The 17,073-nt window shown below is 44.7% G+C and overlaps 1 protein-coding gene across 1 annotated transcript; it reads left to right on the forward strand.

The window, feature by feature from the left end:
• The first annotated feature begins 1,258 nt into the window (after window positions 1–1,258).
• Window positions 1,259–16,593, forward strand: LOC144949999 (pigment epithelium-derived factor-like). Its single transcript, XM_078879992.1, has 9 exons — window positions 1,259–1,351; window positions 2,134–2,160; window positions 5,733–5,759; window positions 6,411–6,561; window positions 10,311–10,466; window positions 11,594–11,797; window positions 12,863–13,005; window positions 14,595–14,808; window positions 16,095–16,593. Exons 1-9 carry the CDS (start codon window positions 1,265–1,267, stop codon window positions 16,454–16,456), a joined length of 1,371 nt encoding a protein of 456 aa, XP_078736118.1. The 5' UTR covers window positions 1,259–1,264; the 3' UTR covers window positions 16,457–16,593.
• Window positions 16,594–17,073: the final 480 nt, after the last annotated feature.

Raw genomic sequence — 17,073 nt, forward strand, 5'->3', positions numbered from 1 at the left:
TCTTCTGCAGTTTTTATTGAAAATGCAATATTTGATATCTTAAAAACCTGATGTGATAGACAAAAACTGATGCCAGATATGGAATTAGCACCCCAAAATTACCTAAAAACCGTTGGAATACCTTATGCCAGAAAAAGTGTGTTGATCAGTGATAATCGGAGGTGCGGGGGAAATACAACAAAGTCAACACAAAAAGCTCTTCTGAAGAAATTAGTTCTCAATGTTGATGCTTTTAAATGCATCGTTCCAGTGGCATCCCGAATATCGGATAGAAGAGCGTTCCAGACGGCCGCAGAAGCGCATCTCAAGGCGCGCGATGCGCTGATCGTCTGTGCTCGATGGTTAGCCAAAAGCCGCTGCTGCTTATACAGAGGTCGCAAACGGGTTTTGATTCCTTACCCGTACCCGTACCCGGCCGCACCAGGGTCGCAAACTGGTACCCGTACCCGGCCATACCCGTACCCTACCCGTACCCGGCCGGGTATCGGGTAGGGTACGGGTATCGGGTACCTGATTGCGACCTCTGGGATGAAGCCACGTTGCAGGCGCGGGTGGGTTGATTCTAGGAACTTGAATTGTGAGAAGAGACAAGACGTTGGGAAATTAGTGACAAACGGTTACTCACCAGTGACTCACGGCCTACCCGTACCCGTACCCGGCCGCACCAGGGTCGCAAACGGTTACCCGTACCCGTACCCGGCCGGGTACGGGTAGCCGGGTATCGGGTAGGGTACGGGTATTGGGTAGGGTACGGGTATCGGGTAGGGTACGGGTATCGGGTAGGGTACGGGTATCGGGTAGGGTACGGGTATCGGGTACCCGGTTGCGACCTCTGCTGCGAGGATGACCGGGTGTCGCACGATGCTTTATGCTCCTTCACGAGATGAGTACAACTTGCCTCCTCAAGTTCAAGTTCATTTATTAGGTAGAGAGCCCTGTGAGCCATTCGGCTCTTGAATCGGGTGCAACCGCAACAAACAAAAAACAAAAACATGAACCAAAAAACATCTTAAAGTGAGTATGTGACTGAGTGGAAACACCGTACACCAACGCTGTGTGCAAACATCCCAGTGGGATGCAAGTCAAACAACCAACAACAACCACAAGACAACTTAGATTAAGGCCATCAGTCTAACTCTGTGCTACAACAAACAAACATGGCTAAACCACTACACTCAAACCAGGACAATTACTATAACCCCGTCTCTCCCTGTGTCCCTCTGTCATCCCACGCCTTCCCTGCGTGTGTAGTGCGACCGTCACCATGGCTCGCCTCTCCCCTCTCTTCGTCTCACTCCTCATCGCCATTCTCTCCCTGGGAGTCGCGGACCATCACGGACGCACAAAGCCGGTGAGTGAAGCATCGTGGGTCTGTGCCGAGCGGTTGTGAACTAACACGACCGATTGAGTCTATGGGTCTCTTTGTGAGTCTGTGGGTCTCTGTGTGATGAGTTTATGGGTCTCTGTGCGAGTCTATGGGTCTCTGTGCGAGTCTATGGGTCTCTGTGCGAGTCTATGGGTCTCTGTGTGAGTCTGTGGGTCTCTGTGTGAGTCTGTGGGTCTCTATGTGAGCCTGTGGGTCTCTGTGTGAGTCTATGGGTCTCTGTGCGAGTCTATGGGTCTCTGTGCGGGTCTATGGGTCTCTGTGTGAGTCTCTGAAGAACAGGTCTGTCGGAAAGACAGCGTCTGAATGGCTGTCAGTGAATGACGCTGTCTTTCCGACAGACCTGTTCTTCACCTGAGGACGGCTGCTTGCGTTGTGGCCGAAACGTCGTGAAAATTGTATTTTATTATGTTTTATTTTTATTATTTTATTATTTCCCTTCTACGTGATGACTTTACCGAAAGAACCAACAATATGAATCCCTGCAGTCACGAAAGCTTTCAATCAAAATCTTAACACAGCTGTTTTGTTGCCAGAAAAAATGGGTAAACGTATTCTCATGTTATGTTTTTGTTTTTTACTCTGTTGTATTGTAAATGGCTTGATGTAAATCACGTCTCGCCCCCCTGCAAAAGAGGCAATGCATCATATGTCACAACGAGCCCGGTATTTCAGATTGTGGATAAATCGCAGATCTTATGGCTTTCCTCACGATCCCACTCCCTTCCCTTCTGCCCCCCCCCTCACAGGCCGCCCCTCCCATCTCGGTGAAACCGGTAAGAGGCCATGTCTGTTGCAAAGTGGATCCCGTTATAAGAACGTGGAGTTAAACTTCACTCAGTTTGATAATTGTTTTTTTACCCTTTTATCTGGCAACAAAACTGACACCTTTTTTACGAGGAGTCATGTTTGCATAGACCTCCTCGTAAAAAATGTGTCAGTTTTGTTGCCAGATAAAAGGGTAAAAAAACTATAATTATATTTTTTACTGGCAAATGAGGTACCAATGGTGTAAATGTTTCACCCCGAGCTCTCATACTCTGATGGTGCATTGTCTTTGAGTTGTGCGCCTTTTGGCGTCATCTGGTCCAACACCATGTGAGACTAGGCTCTAAGGAAAGCTGTCTCGGGTGTGGACGAATCAACTTCAAGGACAGTGCATACATTATCAGAGTTATGTTTTTGTTTGCATTCTATGCAAACATGACTCCTCGTAAAAAAAGGTGTCAGTTTTGTTGCCTGATAAAAGGGTAAAAAAACAATTATCATATTTTTCACTCAGTTTAACACGTAGCAGGCTTTTGCGACCAATATTATTCATAATATAGGTTTTTGGGTCAAATCGCGTTATTTATAAATGTGTCGTAACCCTCCACCACCCGACACGGCTAAATAGTAAAAAATGTGTCACGTTTTTCAAAGGACAAAATAATTCACGTCTTTAGCCCACCGGTGTGTTGAAGAGAGAATCAACAGCATTTTAAAATTGGAGTACTACCACCATTGCCATTTTGATAACACTGGTCAACACACTTTTTCTGGAATAAGGTATTCCAAGGGTTTGAAGGTAATTTTGGGGTGCTGATTCCAAATCTGGCATCAGTTTTTGTTTATCACATCAGGTTTTTGAGATATCAAATATTGCATTTTCAATAAAAACTGCAGAGGAAAAATATTAAATAAATGTGGATATCTACATAAAATGATATTATAAACACACTATCCTAAAAACACAGCACCATATTTTAACACTAAAGCAGTCTCTGACAACAACTTGCAATCATAAGTGACATAGTTAATTTCAGGTAAAATCAATGAAAATGGGGTATGCCGATAGCATAAAAATTAGATGTGATGGAGCAAATCTGAGATCAGATTCGGAATCAGCACCCTGAAATTAGTCTAGAACAGCTTGTTGACCAGTGTAATCAGCATCAACCATCATTAAATCACCACCACCATCAATTGTGATGCAGATCTTCTCTAAATTCCCAGGTCGACGCTTCGATGTGTAATGCGGGCGTAAACGGCCTCGCGGATATGACGTCATGGGGGGGAGGAGTTAGGTCACGTGGGAGAGAGGGGTGAGGTCTTAAGGGAGAGATACCGGAAGAGACGGGGGAGTGTGGGAGACAGAGTTAGAGTGAGGCCACGCAGGGCGGAGGTCGAGGAGTGGCGAGATCGCCACACACACGCAGAGTAAGACTTGGCACCGTCGGCCAGCGGTGACCAAGCGCGGAGGAACGACGGGCAGCGGTGGAGCTGCAGTGAGGGCAGCGGTGGAGCTGCAGTGAGGGCAGCCGGAGGACTGCACAGGGGATCTGCAGCGGAGCTGCAGAGGTGTGGAGGCTACGGGAGCGAGGGCAGCTATGGAGCTGCCAAGGGGAGAGGTCTGAGCGAGGGCCGTGTGGGACAAGTGTAAGAACCCGAACAAAGGACAACGGAGACAGACCCAGGATCGAGTCCTTTATTACAGATGTATCGTTGACTGAGATTTTTCCCCCTGTAGCCCCCAGGCTTTTTAACGCTCTTTCCACAATATATCAGGGAATCTCTCTATAGAGTATGTGGACATTGAAAAAAAAATGAAACCGATGTTATACGCATCCACTCGTCAAACGTTCATTGAGTAAATGGATTTTTAAAATGTGTTTTGATTATTTTCATGCTTGCTGTGTCATGTGCAGCGCTTTGAGATTATTGTTGAAAATCCGCTATAGAAATGGAATTTATTAATTAGTTAACTCGCGAATTTGGATGTCTGAGGCTGTGAACATTTTTTTAAAAATGCGTCTAAAAACCTATTCGTACGCTTCCGCTAATTAAACTTTAGGTTTATTTCGTGAATGGATTAAAAAAAATCTATTTGTAATATCGTTATTATTGTTTTGCTGAGTGTCTGCTGCCACTACTGTGTCCTGTGCAGCGCTTTGAGATCATTGTTGAAAAGCTACGATATAAATGTAATTATTCTTAAAAAATTAAACTGATTGCGAATAAAAAAAATTCAATCTAGGCTCACCAAGGTCGTCGTAAATGTGTTCGTTTGAACCTTTTCAGTTTTCCCGCTTTTCTTTCCTCTGCCTCCAGATGATGTGCTCACATTCCAGGCAGTATCGGTTATTTCCAACTCTTCCCTCATCTCCTTTCCATAACGCCTCATTTTATTTCCTGTAAATAGTTAAACGTTTCAAACGTACAAAATAGTGATTAACATAGCCTGTAAAGTCTGTTCTCCAACAACGCGTCGTTTTCATCACGCGAAGTGGATGTCACACAATGAATCTTTTAGGGAACACAAAATGAAACAAATCACGACGTTTCGATCGCAACACAAGCGGTCGTAATCAGGCAAAGCTTCAAATGAAGAGGGAACACTTGTTTTTTTTTACTAACGCGGATGCGAATTGGATATAACGCGATCGAGCGAACGGATCTAGCTCGCGCGAGTAGGAATAAGCGGTTTGTACGGCTGCCTCGGCATAGCATCATCATCATCATCGTCATCGCACAAGATGGGATGCTGCTGGATTATTCTAGATGCTACCAACGCGCCTTAGTCTTTGCTCAGCCTGCGTACGCATCTCACGAGTTATCGCGGATTGTGCTTCACCACATTCATTTTTCGATTTAAAGCTTTCGTGACTGCAGGGATTCATCTTCTTGGTTCTTTCGGAAAAAGTCACGTAGAATGGAAATAATAAAATAATAAAAATTAAACATAATAAAACATATTCATTATTGTAAAGTAATTTTCCATAGGGATTGTCCTTCACCACATATTCACTATTGTAAAGCAATTTTCCATAGATACGGACTGTATTTGTCAGATGCAATATTGTTTATAATAGAGTTTTTTTGGGGTTAGATCGCTGTAAATATATAAAATGTGTCGTTAAAACCCGCCACCACCCGACACAGCCAACTAGTAAGGGTTGTCAAGTAAACAGAACGTGGCCAATTCGTCACTAGTACAGCACACCGGTGTGTTGGAAAGGCAGCTTAAATCTTCTTGCTGTAGTTTTCACACCTGGTGATGATTGCTTGTGTTGCAATCGAAACGTCGTGAGCATTTTAATGATATTTTATTTATCTTATTTTATAATTTCCCTTCTACGTGACTTTACCGAAAGAACCAAGAATATGAATCCCTGCAGTCACGAAAGCTTTAAATCGAAATTTAAAATGTTGCTGTATTCTAAATGGTTTTATGTAAATCACGTCGCCTCTTGCGAAAGAGGCAATGCATCATATGTCGCAACGAGCCGGCGTTTGACCTCTTGGATAAATAGGGGATCCTACGACTCGCCTCACGATCCCACTCTTCCCTTCCCCCCCTCCCTCACAGGGTGCCCCTCCCGTCTCGGCGAAGCTGGTAAGAGGTCGCGTCTGGAGGAAACTGCATCATGTCATGAGAATGTGGAGTTCAACTTTCACCACCACCAGCATCGCCATTTTGAGAATCAGATTCACCAACATAAAAAAAATCAACACCACCATCAATTTTGAATCTATCAGCACCACACTCATAAACATCATCATAATTTTTTTAAATCATCACCACCATCGATTTTAACCCATCAGCACCACACTCATAACCATCATCATCATTTTTTTCAATCATCACCACCATCAATTTTTAACCCATCAGCACCACACTCATAACCATCATCATCATCATCATCATTTTTTTCAATCATCACCACCATCAATTTTGAACCCATCAGCACCACACTCATAACCATCATCATCATTTTTTTCAATCATCACCACCATCAATTTTGAACCCATCAGCACCACACTCATAACCATCATCATCATCATCATTTTTTTCAATCATCACCACCATCAATTTTGAACCCATCAGTACCACACTCATAACCATCATCATCATTTTTTTCAATCATCACCACCATCAATTTTTAACCCATCAGCATCACACTCATAGTGTTCACCATCACCACTGCTCCCCGTTCCCCACACACAACGCCTCACAGTCTCCTCTCTCCCACTCTCACCCTCCCAGGCCATCTCTCCGTTCGCGCTGTCTCGCCTCGCGAGTTCCCAGGCGGACCTGGGCTTCCAACTTTTCCACAAACTGGGCGAGGCATCACCGGGCCAGAATGTCCTCTTCTCGCCTCTCACCACCTCTGCAGCGCTCATGATGCTACTGGCTGGTGAGAGGAGCTCCCGGCACGCTCAGTCCATCGCTGGATGAATGCCTCCCCCCAGACAACGACGTCTCTAACATTCCGTTTAGCTCCTGCGCACGATCCTATCTCATCGACTCATCTCCAAAACGGATGCAGCTCCTCGTGGTGTCCTTCCTATTTATGCTGCCACTCTGTGAAGAGTCTCGACCATTGGACATGGTCAATTCTATCTATGACCAGTGCCGGATGATCCGAGTAGCAGAAGTAGCTAAATGCTTTCAAGATATCGATTCCGGTTCAGTGTTTCTGCACTTGCTCTATTACTATAATACCATACCGCCTTCAACTTTTATGAACGACTGGGGCTTTTAAGGCTAGCGATTTGTCGTATTATCTGGCTGTATAGCAAATGAAAAAAAGCCTTTACTATGCAAGTTTAAAATGTATGTGTTGGAAAATGCAAGTGTTTTTGTAATATTTAGGGCCTCTTTATAACATGCTACAGGCCCCGCACTAGCTTCATCCGGCACTGTCCATGACGTGTACTGCCCCAAGCCCACTAATTACACTGGTCAACAATTTTTGTTTTTCTGGCCTGGACTTTTGCAGCTGTTTTAGACTAATTTCAGGGTGCTGATTCCAAATCTGATCTCAAATTTGATCTATCACATCTAATTTTTATACTATCGGTATACCCCATTTTCATTGATTTTACCCGAAATTAACTCTGTCACTTATGATTGCAAGTTGTTGCGAGTCAGTGACTGCTTTAGTGTTAAAATATGGTGCTTTATTTTTAGGATAGTGTGTTTATAATATAATTTTATGTAGATATCCACATTTATTTAATATTTTTCTTCTGCAGTTTTATTGAAAATGCAATATTTGATATCTCAAAAACCTGATGTGAAAGACAAAAACTGATGCCAGATTTGGAATCAGCATCCCAAAATTACCTTCAAACCCTTGGAATACCTTATGCCAGAAAAAGTGTGTTGACCAGTGTTGTTCTTAACAGTGAATATAATCTCTCTAACTTGCGTGCTATTTCTAATCTACGAGTTCCAGTTTTCTGTCTCGTAATTCAATCAAAATCACTCCACACTTAGTCACAGCTTGTTCCACTTTTCTTGTCGATGTTCATGTTTCTTACTGTGACGTCGGTTCGTTTCTCACCCTGCATTTTGTTCTGCTTTGCAAAGCAACCGAACTCGCTCTCAGCCACCGATCTTCGTTCATCTTTTGATTTTGGTCCACCTGCGAATTAGACGTAGAGTCGTATACGCAGCATGCGTGTTCTCCAGTTGTATTGCTATGACACATACGTTTGCCCTTCCAGACTGATGAGATTGCAACCAGACTGGACCCTACACATATTGTTTTTTAAATAGACATCGCCCCAGAGCTCTGGTATGATACAGAGAAAAAAAGACGCTGCGTTGGCCCGTGATGACTTCCACAGGATCGAGAGATGGATTTGTGCACTTTCCCATGAGAACCTGCAGACAACATGTGCACACTCCCACCACAGCATGTGCACACAGCAGGCAGAACGTGTACACTCCACCACAGCACGTGTACTCAGCAGACAACACGTGTACACTCCACCACAGCACGTGCACACTCCCACCACAGCACGTGTACACTCCCACCACAGCATGTGCACACTGCAGACAACACGTGCACACTGGGACCTCCACGAAAGCACAGCGCGCCACGTCTTCACGTCCATACGGCGTACAGCCGTTGCAATACGGGCACACAAAATGCGTTCTTTAATTTATGTTTCTCCCTTGTGATAGGACTTTGTAGGATGAACGTTGAGATTTACAGTGAGGGAAAAAAGTATTTGATCCCCTGCTGATTTTGTACGTTTGCCCACTGACAAAGAAATGATCAGTCTATAATTTTAAGGGTAGGTTTATTTGAACAGTGAGAGACAGAATAGCAACAAAAAAATTCGAAAAAACGCATGTCAAAAATGTTATACATTGATTTGCATTTTAATGAGGGAAATAAGTATTTGACCCCTCTGTAAAACATGACTTAGAACTTGGTGGCAAAACCCTTGCTGGCAATCACAGAGGTCAGACGTTTCTTGTAGTTGGCCACCAGGTTTGCACACATCTCATTAAAATGCACATCAATTTATAAGGTGATAAGGGGTTGACAGGTACGTGACTGGACCATCCTGAACGAGGTCATCTTACACTCCACAAATGAGTAAGTTGCGCGAATTAGGAAATAGACTTAATTTCTTTCACAATTTTAAACGGAGGGGGGTCTTATTTCAGTCGTCCATTAGACATATCGTGCCACGCGCATTCATAATTATTGAGTGAACTTGGAATTTACATTTGTAAATGACAACAAGAAAAACTCCATCGCAACAGAAAAAAACGATACAGGCTGGAAAACCAATATTCACAAATGTCAACTGTTGTTTCCTTTAGGCAAGTGACATCGGGGTTCTCATTCGTATAAAGTTAAGTCATCTCTATATATGGGCTCCCAGTGGAATTCTGTGAGAGTGAATAATGAGACACTGGCCTTTTGCCCGTCCAAGGACGGGTGTATTGCAGTAAATCTGAAACTTGCAAGCGAAAAGCAGACCGCGATGTGATATTCATTTAAAGGTTATAATCCCTTGTTCATCACGACGTCCTTTTTACTTTGATGTCTCAACAGCGTGACGGAGATCGCGTGACGTGAGGGTTCTGCCTTTGTAGTGAGGGTTGTAAGTTAACACCGAGGAGGTGGGAGGAGGCACCTCGCCCCCCTCCCATGTGGAGTGACGTCAGCCGCTAATTATTATTAATGGAGGGGGGGGGGTGTCCATTTGGAGGACGTCACCTGTTCATGATTATTATTAATGACGGGGGCTGGTCGATGTGGATTGACGTCACCCGCTCATGATAGATTAATGAGGGGGGGGGGGTCCATGTGGAGGATGATAACACTGGTCAACACGCTTTGATTCCAAATCTGGCATCAGTTTGTGTCCATCACATAAGGTTTTTGAGATATCAAATATTGCATTTTCAATTAAAACTGCAGAAGAAAAATATTAAATAAATGTGGATATCTAAATAAAATGATATTATAAACACACTATCCTAAAAATACAGCACCATATTTTAACACTAAAGCAGTCACTGACTCGCAACAACTTGCAATCATAAGTGACAGAGTTAATTTCGGGTAAAATCAATGAAAATGGGGTATGCCGATAGCATAAAAATGAGATGTGATAGAGCAAATCTGAGATCAGATTTGGAATCGGCACCCTGAAATTAGTCTAGAACAGCTGCAAAAGTCCAGGCCAGAAAAAAAGTTTTTTTGTTGTTGACCGGTTGTTGTTAACGAGGGGGGCTGGTCGACGTGGAGTGACGTCACGCGCAGGACACACGGACATTCATGACTCATTATTGTAGTAAATTGCCCTGATGGGTCCTAGTAAAGATGCATTCTGCCGACGTCTCTGTCTTCATTTCATTGTCTGTTGGGTGGCCACATTTTCTGAACTCCATGAGTCAGGGGTTCTAAAATACAAAAATGGGCACGCATTAAGTTATTTTGAGCTGGTGGTCTGGACAAGGCTGAGTGCTTTTGGACATGCAACGTGCATCTTTGTGTGTTGTTAAATGAACTCGTGCTGGTTAATTGATTTGGCTCACATTTAACTTGAGCCCCAACCTGCAACCATCGTTATTGTGAAACTAATCCCCGAACTCTCTCTTCCTGTCTCGTGCTGCTCACTCTGAGCTTCTTAGGCACGGCCCATCAGACAGAGACTCAGCTGACCAACGCCCTGCGTCTCCAATTCCTCCGTGACCCGAATCCCCAGGCCTCTTTCCAAGCCCTGGTTTCCAAACTGCACCATGACCATGACAGCACCAACATCGCTGCCCGCATCTTCACCGCCAAAGGTTAGTGATGATGTGGGAATCGCTTACAAAGTCCAGGAGGTTCGGGGGCTCAGAGCCACTGAGCCTGCACTGCCGACATCCTGCGTTATAATCTGGGCATTCAGCCTCCTGTGACTAAACTGGGTTCTCGATCGTAGCGAGTTGAAGGTCACAGCCTGGTCTCCAATGTCTCGCATAGATATAATAGTCACAAATGACGAGAAGGGTGAGTGACTGCTGTAATGAATTTCGAAAAATGTTCTAAAAAGGGCTTAGAGAGTTCAGATGTAGCAAAGCCAAAAATCTTGGAAACTAAATCTTTAACATTTGTCTCTTTTTAACTTCGGCTGTGAATTTTTTTCCCCTAAATCTAACATTCGTCTAAATATGTTTTTCTAAGGGGGTGAAGAGTTAATCCTCTAGAAAAAAACAATAGAAAGCAGAAGCCTGCTTCTGATTACTCTTATATTATTTGGCCATTGTTGAATCCACTGCTGTATGAGTCCTCTCAATGCAGTGTTGGCCCCATGGGCGGTTGCTGGATCGTTATCACTTCACCATTCAGGCAAGTTCAGATATCATTCACAACTGATGTTAGCCGTGACAGGGATTCAAACTCAACTCGCAGGGTTCGTAACACAGTGCACTAACCACTGTGCTACAGCTTTCCACGGACATTGTATGTCCATCTAAGACACGTGAACATTTATAATGGCTCAGAGATAATGGCAGTGGCTCATAAATCCAGAACGAGATCCAATTTTGATTTAAAGCTTTCATGACTGCAGGGATTCATATTCTTGGTTCTTTCGGCAAAGTCACGTAGAAGGGAAACAATAAAATAATAATAATATAAAAAATAAAATTCTCACGACGTTTCGACTGCAACACAAGCAATCATCATCAGGTGTGAAAAACACAGCAAGAAAATTTGAATAAAGTGGCGGTTTTTCTTAACTTTAGCATCACTGACAGCGATTTCGGCAGTTGTTCAGATGGACGAGTCCATGACTTTACCAAAAGAACCAAGAATATGAGATGAAATTTCTTCTCGTCCAGAGTTTTAATCAAAGTTGATCTAGAACGTGGGCACTCACTTGACAGGTTTGATTTGCCTTGTTGTTTCTTGATCAAAATTTTTCCACCAGATGCCAAAATCAAGCAGCAATTTCTCGACGCGGTGGAGAAGTACCACAAAGCCAAACCGCAGAACTTGATCGGGAACGTGAAGGAAGACGTGGCACTGATAAATAAGTGGGTGGCTGAAAAGACGGAAGGACACATCCCAGACCTCATCAAAGAGCTTCCCGCCGATCTGCAGCTCTTTATTGTGAGCGCCATTTTCTTCAAGGGTAAGGCAGACCGAGGAACAAAAGGAACGCCTTGGCTATCATAACCCACGTGCACAGCCTGAGATGACAAAATGGCCGCCTTGGCTATCATAACCCACGAGCACAGCCTGAGATGACAAAATGGCCGCCTTGGCTATCATAACCCACGAGTACAGCCTGAGATGGTAAAATGGCCGCCTTGGCTATCATAACCCCCCGAGTACAGCCTGAGATGACAAAATGCCCGCCTTGGCTATCATAACCCACGACCACAGCCTGAGATGACAAAATGGCCGCCTTGGCTATCATAACCCACGAGTACAGCCTGAGATGATAAAATGGCCGCCTTGGCTATCATAAACCACAAGCACAGCCCGAGATGACAAAATGGCCACCTTGGCTATAATAAACCACAAGCACAGCCTGAGATGACAAAATGGCCGCCTTGGCTATCATAAACCACGAGCACAGCCCGAGATGACAAGACAAACACACACACAGGGGAACACATGCACACACGCAAGACAAAGATCCCCTGTATATCTTTCACAGGTTGTTGGGGAAAGTGTTGTTAGCGAGCACCGATCAAAGCCGGCACAGCACACGAGGGGGTGGGTGGACAGCACCATGCCCAACAGCCTTTGTATCTCAAATGTGCATTTCCACACATCGCACCAGGTACTCATTTGAAGCTGAGTCGGGAGGCCCAAAACCCATTGAGATAATCGTCACTGGTTTTGGTCGTGAGCGGGAATCAAACTTGGATCGCTAACCATTGCACTATGGCTCCCCACAAACAGACACACGGTGGGATATACACACACACGTGCACGAGGCTGACTCATTAAATGTCGAGGAGGATCGCTCCGCTGAACAAAATAGTTCCGCAGTTCAGTTTGCCTGTGCGAGTTCGCGCTTTGTCACCGTAAAAAATATATATATTTCTAATGGAAACTGGTTCGTCAGTGCAGACGATCGTAAGTCGGGTGTTTGTAAGTCGAGGCCTGTCTGTATACATAACTCCACGGACTGACCTGGTCCCCCCCCTCGACCCCACCCCTCTTTACCACTCTCTTACCTGGACAGGTAAGTGGCTGAATCCCTTCCAGGTTGAGTCTACGAGTCCGAGGCCGTTCAACCTGAGTCCAACCAACGAGACGCAGGTCCCCACCATGTTTGCCAGTGATTACCCCGTGAAGAAGGGGAGACACCCCAGCCTGCCAGTCACGGTCTGAGACACTCGCAAACACACGCACATACGCACACACGTACATTATGCTTTGAAATGTACAGATTACTTTTCAAGTGGGGGTGCCGTTCCATTAACTATCGTTATAATTTGACAGTACACTTGTTTTAAATGTTTCTTTCTTGCTAAATGTGTTGTGTTTTATATCGTATTTAGATAAAAGTATGCAACGTGTGACTATCGTTTATTTACATACAAAGTGGGTGAGAGGGAGAGAGAGAGAGATGGCAAATGAAAAAGGACAAGGGAGTGAAATAACGCTCTATACACAAAGATGCTGCAATATAGACTGAGGAAGAGAAAGGCACTCCGTGTATCACTGCTCACACGAGTACAGCAGGAGGAGTACTCTAGTACTACAGTAATAGTACTATGGTATTACAGTACCAGCTCCTAGTATCACTAACCAACGCTGCCAACACCCACGTCGTTTTTCACTCACTAGACTCGCATTGTAGTGAGTAGTCAGTTCGTCCCATGCTAGCGAGTACTCAGTCTGTCTCGCGCTATACTCACGCGAAGTGACAAACGTTCCATAGAAAGCAAAACCGCGATCAAGGGAAAACGCGTCTTGAGAACGCCACGCGTTAAGGGGGGACTTGCCTTCTAGAATTTTCCTGGGATAAGGAAGCGTAATTACTATCATAAAAACTTAGACTAAGTGAGACTTTCTGGCAGAACGAGTGTAGTAAGAATAATGGGAAAAGATTAAGATCACCCGTATAGCCTTTAACAAACTGCTCGGACAAGTGCTGTTAGTTAGCACCTATGAAGGCCGGCATGGCACAGGAGGCAGTTGTTGGTCAACACCACGCTCAGCCATCCTTTGTCTCCCTTGCGGCATTGTTTACACACTGCACCAGATACTCATTTGAGGCTGGGTGAACTTAGGGGAGGCCCAGGACCTCTTCAGATACTCGTGAATGGTATTGGCGGCAGTGAGCGGGAATTGAACTTCGATCAGCGGTTTCGTCGCACGGCATAGCACTAACCGTTACACTACTGCTCCCATAACCCACCACCACTCACGACACAATCACCAACATAACTCACCCAACCACCAGCATACCATCTACATTCTACAACCTACGCAGCCACCACCACCACCAACTACAACCCATTACCGCTCCCCACAACGACAACCCACTACCGCTCCCCACAAACGCACGTATACACACACGCACACGAACAGAAGAGATCTTACTAATAGGGGTTTTCCCCTTTTTTCTGGAAACAAAACTGACACCTTTTGCAAGGAATCATCCTTACATTAACCACAATACTTGCAGTCAAATGCAAACAAAAACAATACTCTGATAATTTATGCATTGTCTTTGAAACTGATTGCATGCATAAATTATCAGAGTATTGTTCTTTCTTTGCATTTGACTGCAAGTATTGTGGTTGATGTAAGCATGATTCCTTGCAAAAGGTGTCAGTTTTGTTGCCAGAAAAAAGGGGAAAACCCCTATTAGTATTTTTTGGTACTGGCAAAGGAGTTCCCATGAAAGAAGAGATCTTTTCAACGTCTCACCGGCGAGTCTGATCCCCCCCCCTCCAAACCCCCAGGTCGCACAAATCCAGTTCCAGGGCAACACGAGTCTGCTGCTGTTCGTCCCTGACGCGGTGAGCACCAACCTGTCCGCGCTGGAGTCGTCGCTGTCCTCCCAGCTCGTGACCACGCTGGTGGAGGAGACGCTGGTGCAGAAGAAGATCAACTTGCAGCTGCCGCTCATTTCCTTGGACGTCGAGAGCGACCTCAAGCAGACGCTGACGGACATCGGTGAGGTTCTGGGATTGAGATTTTTTCAAACCTGAATCCGGGTGGTTTTCTTTTTTGCAGCCTCTGCCAGATCTCAAACCGTCACGCAAAACTCCGATCCATCCTCCCAGCAGCAGCAGCATCTTTTGGCGAACCATTGAACAAAGACCGGTCACTGCATCTGGCGCTTTCAGATGCGCTGCTTCTGCCGCCGTCTGGAACGCTCTTCCTTATGACATTAGGAAGCTACTGGAGCTGTGCACTTTTAAGTCATCTACATTTAAATTTAATTTCTTTAGAACCGCTTTTCGTGTTTGAGAGAGCTTTCTTTTGAGCCTCGTGTCAAACGGTGTTAGACACTGTCTCTGGTGTGGACCAATTAGTTTCAAGGACAACGCATTTATTACACTGGTCAACACACTTTTTCTGGCATAAGGTATTCCAACGGTTTTAATGTAATTTTGGGGTGCTGAAATCAAATCTGGCATCAGTTTTTGTCTATCACATCAGGTTTTTGAGATATCAAATATTGCATTTTCAATAAAAACTGCAGAAGAAAAATATTAAATAAATGTGGATATCTACATAAAATTATATTATAAACACACTATCCTAAAAATACAGCACCATATTTTAACACTAAAACAGTCACTGACTCGCAACAACTTGCAATCATAAGTGACAGAGTTAATTTTGGGTAAAATCAATGAAAATGGGGTATGCCAATAGCATAAAATGAGATGTGATAGAGCAAATCTGAGATCAGATTTGGAATCAGCACCCTGAAATTAGTCTAAAACAGCTGCAAAAGTCCAGGCCAGAATTATTATTTTTTGTTGACCAGTGTTATCAGAGTATATTTTTTGTTTGCATTCTGACCACAAGTATTGTGGTTAATGCAGACATGATTCCTTGTAAAAAGTTTCAGCTTGTTGATTTAACATCTTAACACCTGTTTTGTTGCCAAAAAAGGGGAAAAAACTATTATCAATTGAGGAACTGGCAAAGGAGGTCCCATGATGGACCCTCAATTGTTTTCTTAAAACTTATGCCCCCTTTTCCCGTCTTTACGAATCTGTCTTCACTCAAATGCTCTTGCAAAGGACGCTGTTTGAGCGAAGACACGCCCGTAACGATCTGAATAAAAGGGGGAAGATATGGGATAAGTAGGTGAGGGGAAAACGTGAGACAAAGACTGGAGGTGTAGATGATGATGATGATGAAAATGAATCCTCAATTCTTCCCTGAAAGCTTCTGACCCCTCTCTGTGTGCCTCCTCCTCCTCCTGCCTCCCACCCATGACCCAGGTCTTGGAGATCTCTTCAATGCTCCGGACCTCAGCAAGATCTCGGACACTCCTATCCGTGTCTCCAAGGTCATCCACCGTGCCACCATGACCCTCAACGAAGAGGGAGTCAAGGCCGCGGCCGCCACAGGGATAATGATCAGTCTCACGTCCGCCCGGCTTCCCGAGGAGCTGAAGGTGGACAGACCGTTCGTCTTCCTCATCAGAGACGACGAGACGGGGGCTCTGCTCTTCGCAGGAAGGGTCACGAACCCCCCTCCCGTGCCCGAGAAGAAGAAGAAACACGGGGATACCTCCTCATCCGAGGAGCATGGCAAGGAGGGAAAGCGAGGGAAGAAGGAGGGAAAGAAGCATCATCATTAGAAAGTGAGAAATAATTGCGGTCAGACGGGATAATTTTTCTAGATTTGAAGCTTTCGTGACTGCAAGGATTCATATTCTTAGGTTTTTTCGGTAAAGTCACGTGGGAGAAAAATTAAAATTAAAATTAATAAAAGTAAAATAATAATAAAATAAAAATCACGACGTTTCGGAGGTAACACAAGCTTCCGTCTTCAGGTGGAACCGTCACAGCAATGATTGCTGCATCAAGTAATTTTTTACTTACGTGACTTTACCGAAAAAAACCTAAGAATATAATTTTTCGTGTGTTTTGGTCTACGCGGTTTCTGCTCACTGCCGAGTCACTACGTCCAGTTCGTAATTGAGTCGGTTTTGGATTTGCCTCGTTCTCGCCGGATTAATCAGTCGCCTCCCCACCTCAAACGCAAATTAGACGGTGAACAAACTGCACTCTCCTGATGATCGGAGTGACGGTTCGCGCTATCTACATCACGCCGGCCATGTTTTACCGACCATCGGGGGTCGTGCGGGCATGCATCCTCATTTGTATTCGAGTGCGGGAGGACTGGTCAAGGTAGAAAGATGGGACTGTGGTAGTTCGCAAGCATTCGAGAAACCCTGTCGCCGTGGTCGCAAAC

The sequence above is a fragment of the Lampetra fluviatilis genome, chromosome 55 (genome assembly GCF_964198595.1).
Source record: "Lampetra fluviatilis chromosome 55, kcLamFluv1.1, whole genome shotgun sequence".
Classification (NCBI taxonomy): domain Eukaryota; kingdom Metazoa; phylum Chordata; class Hyperoartia; order Petromyzontiformes; family Petromyzontidae; genus Lampetra; species Lampetra fluviatilis.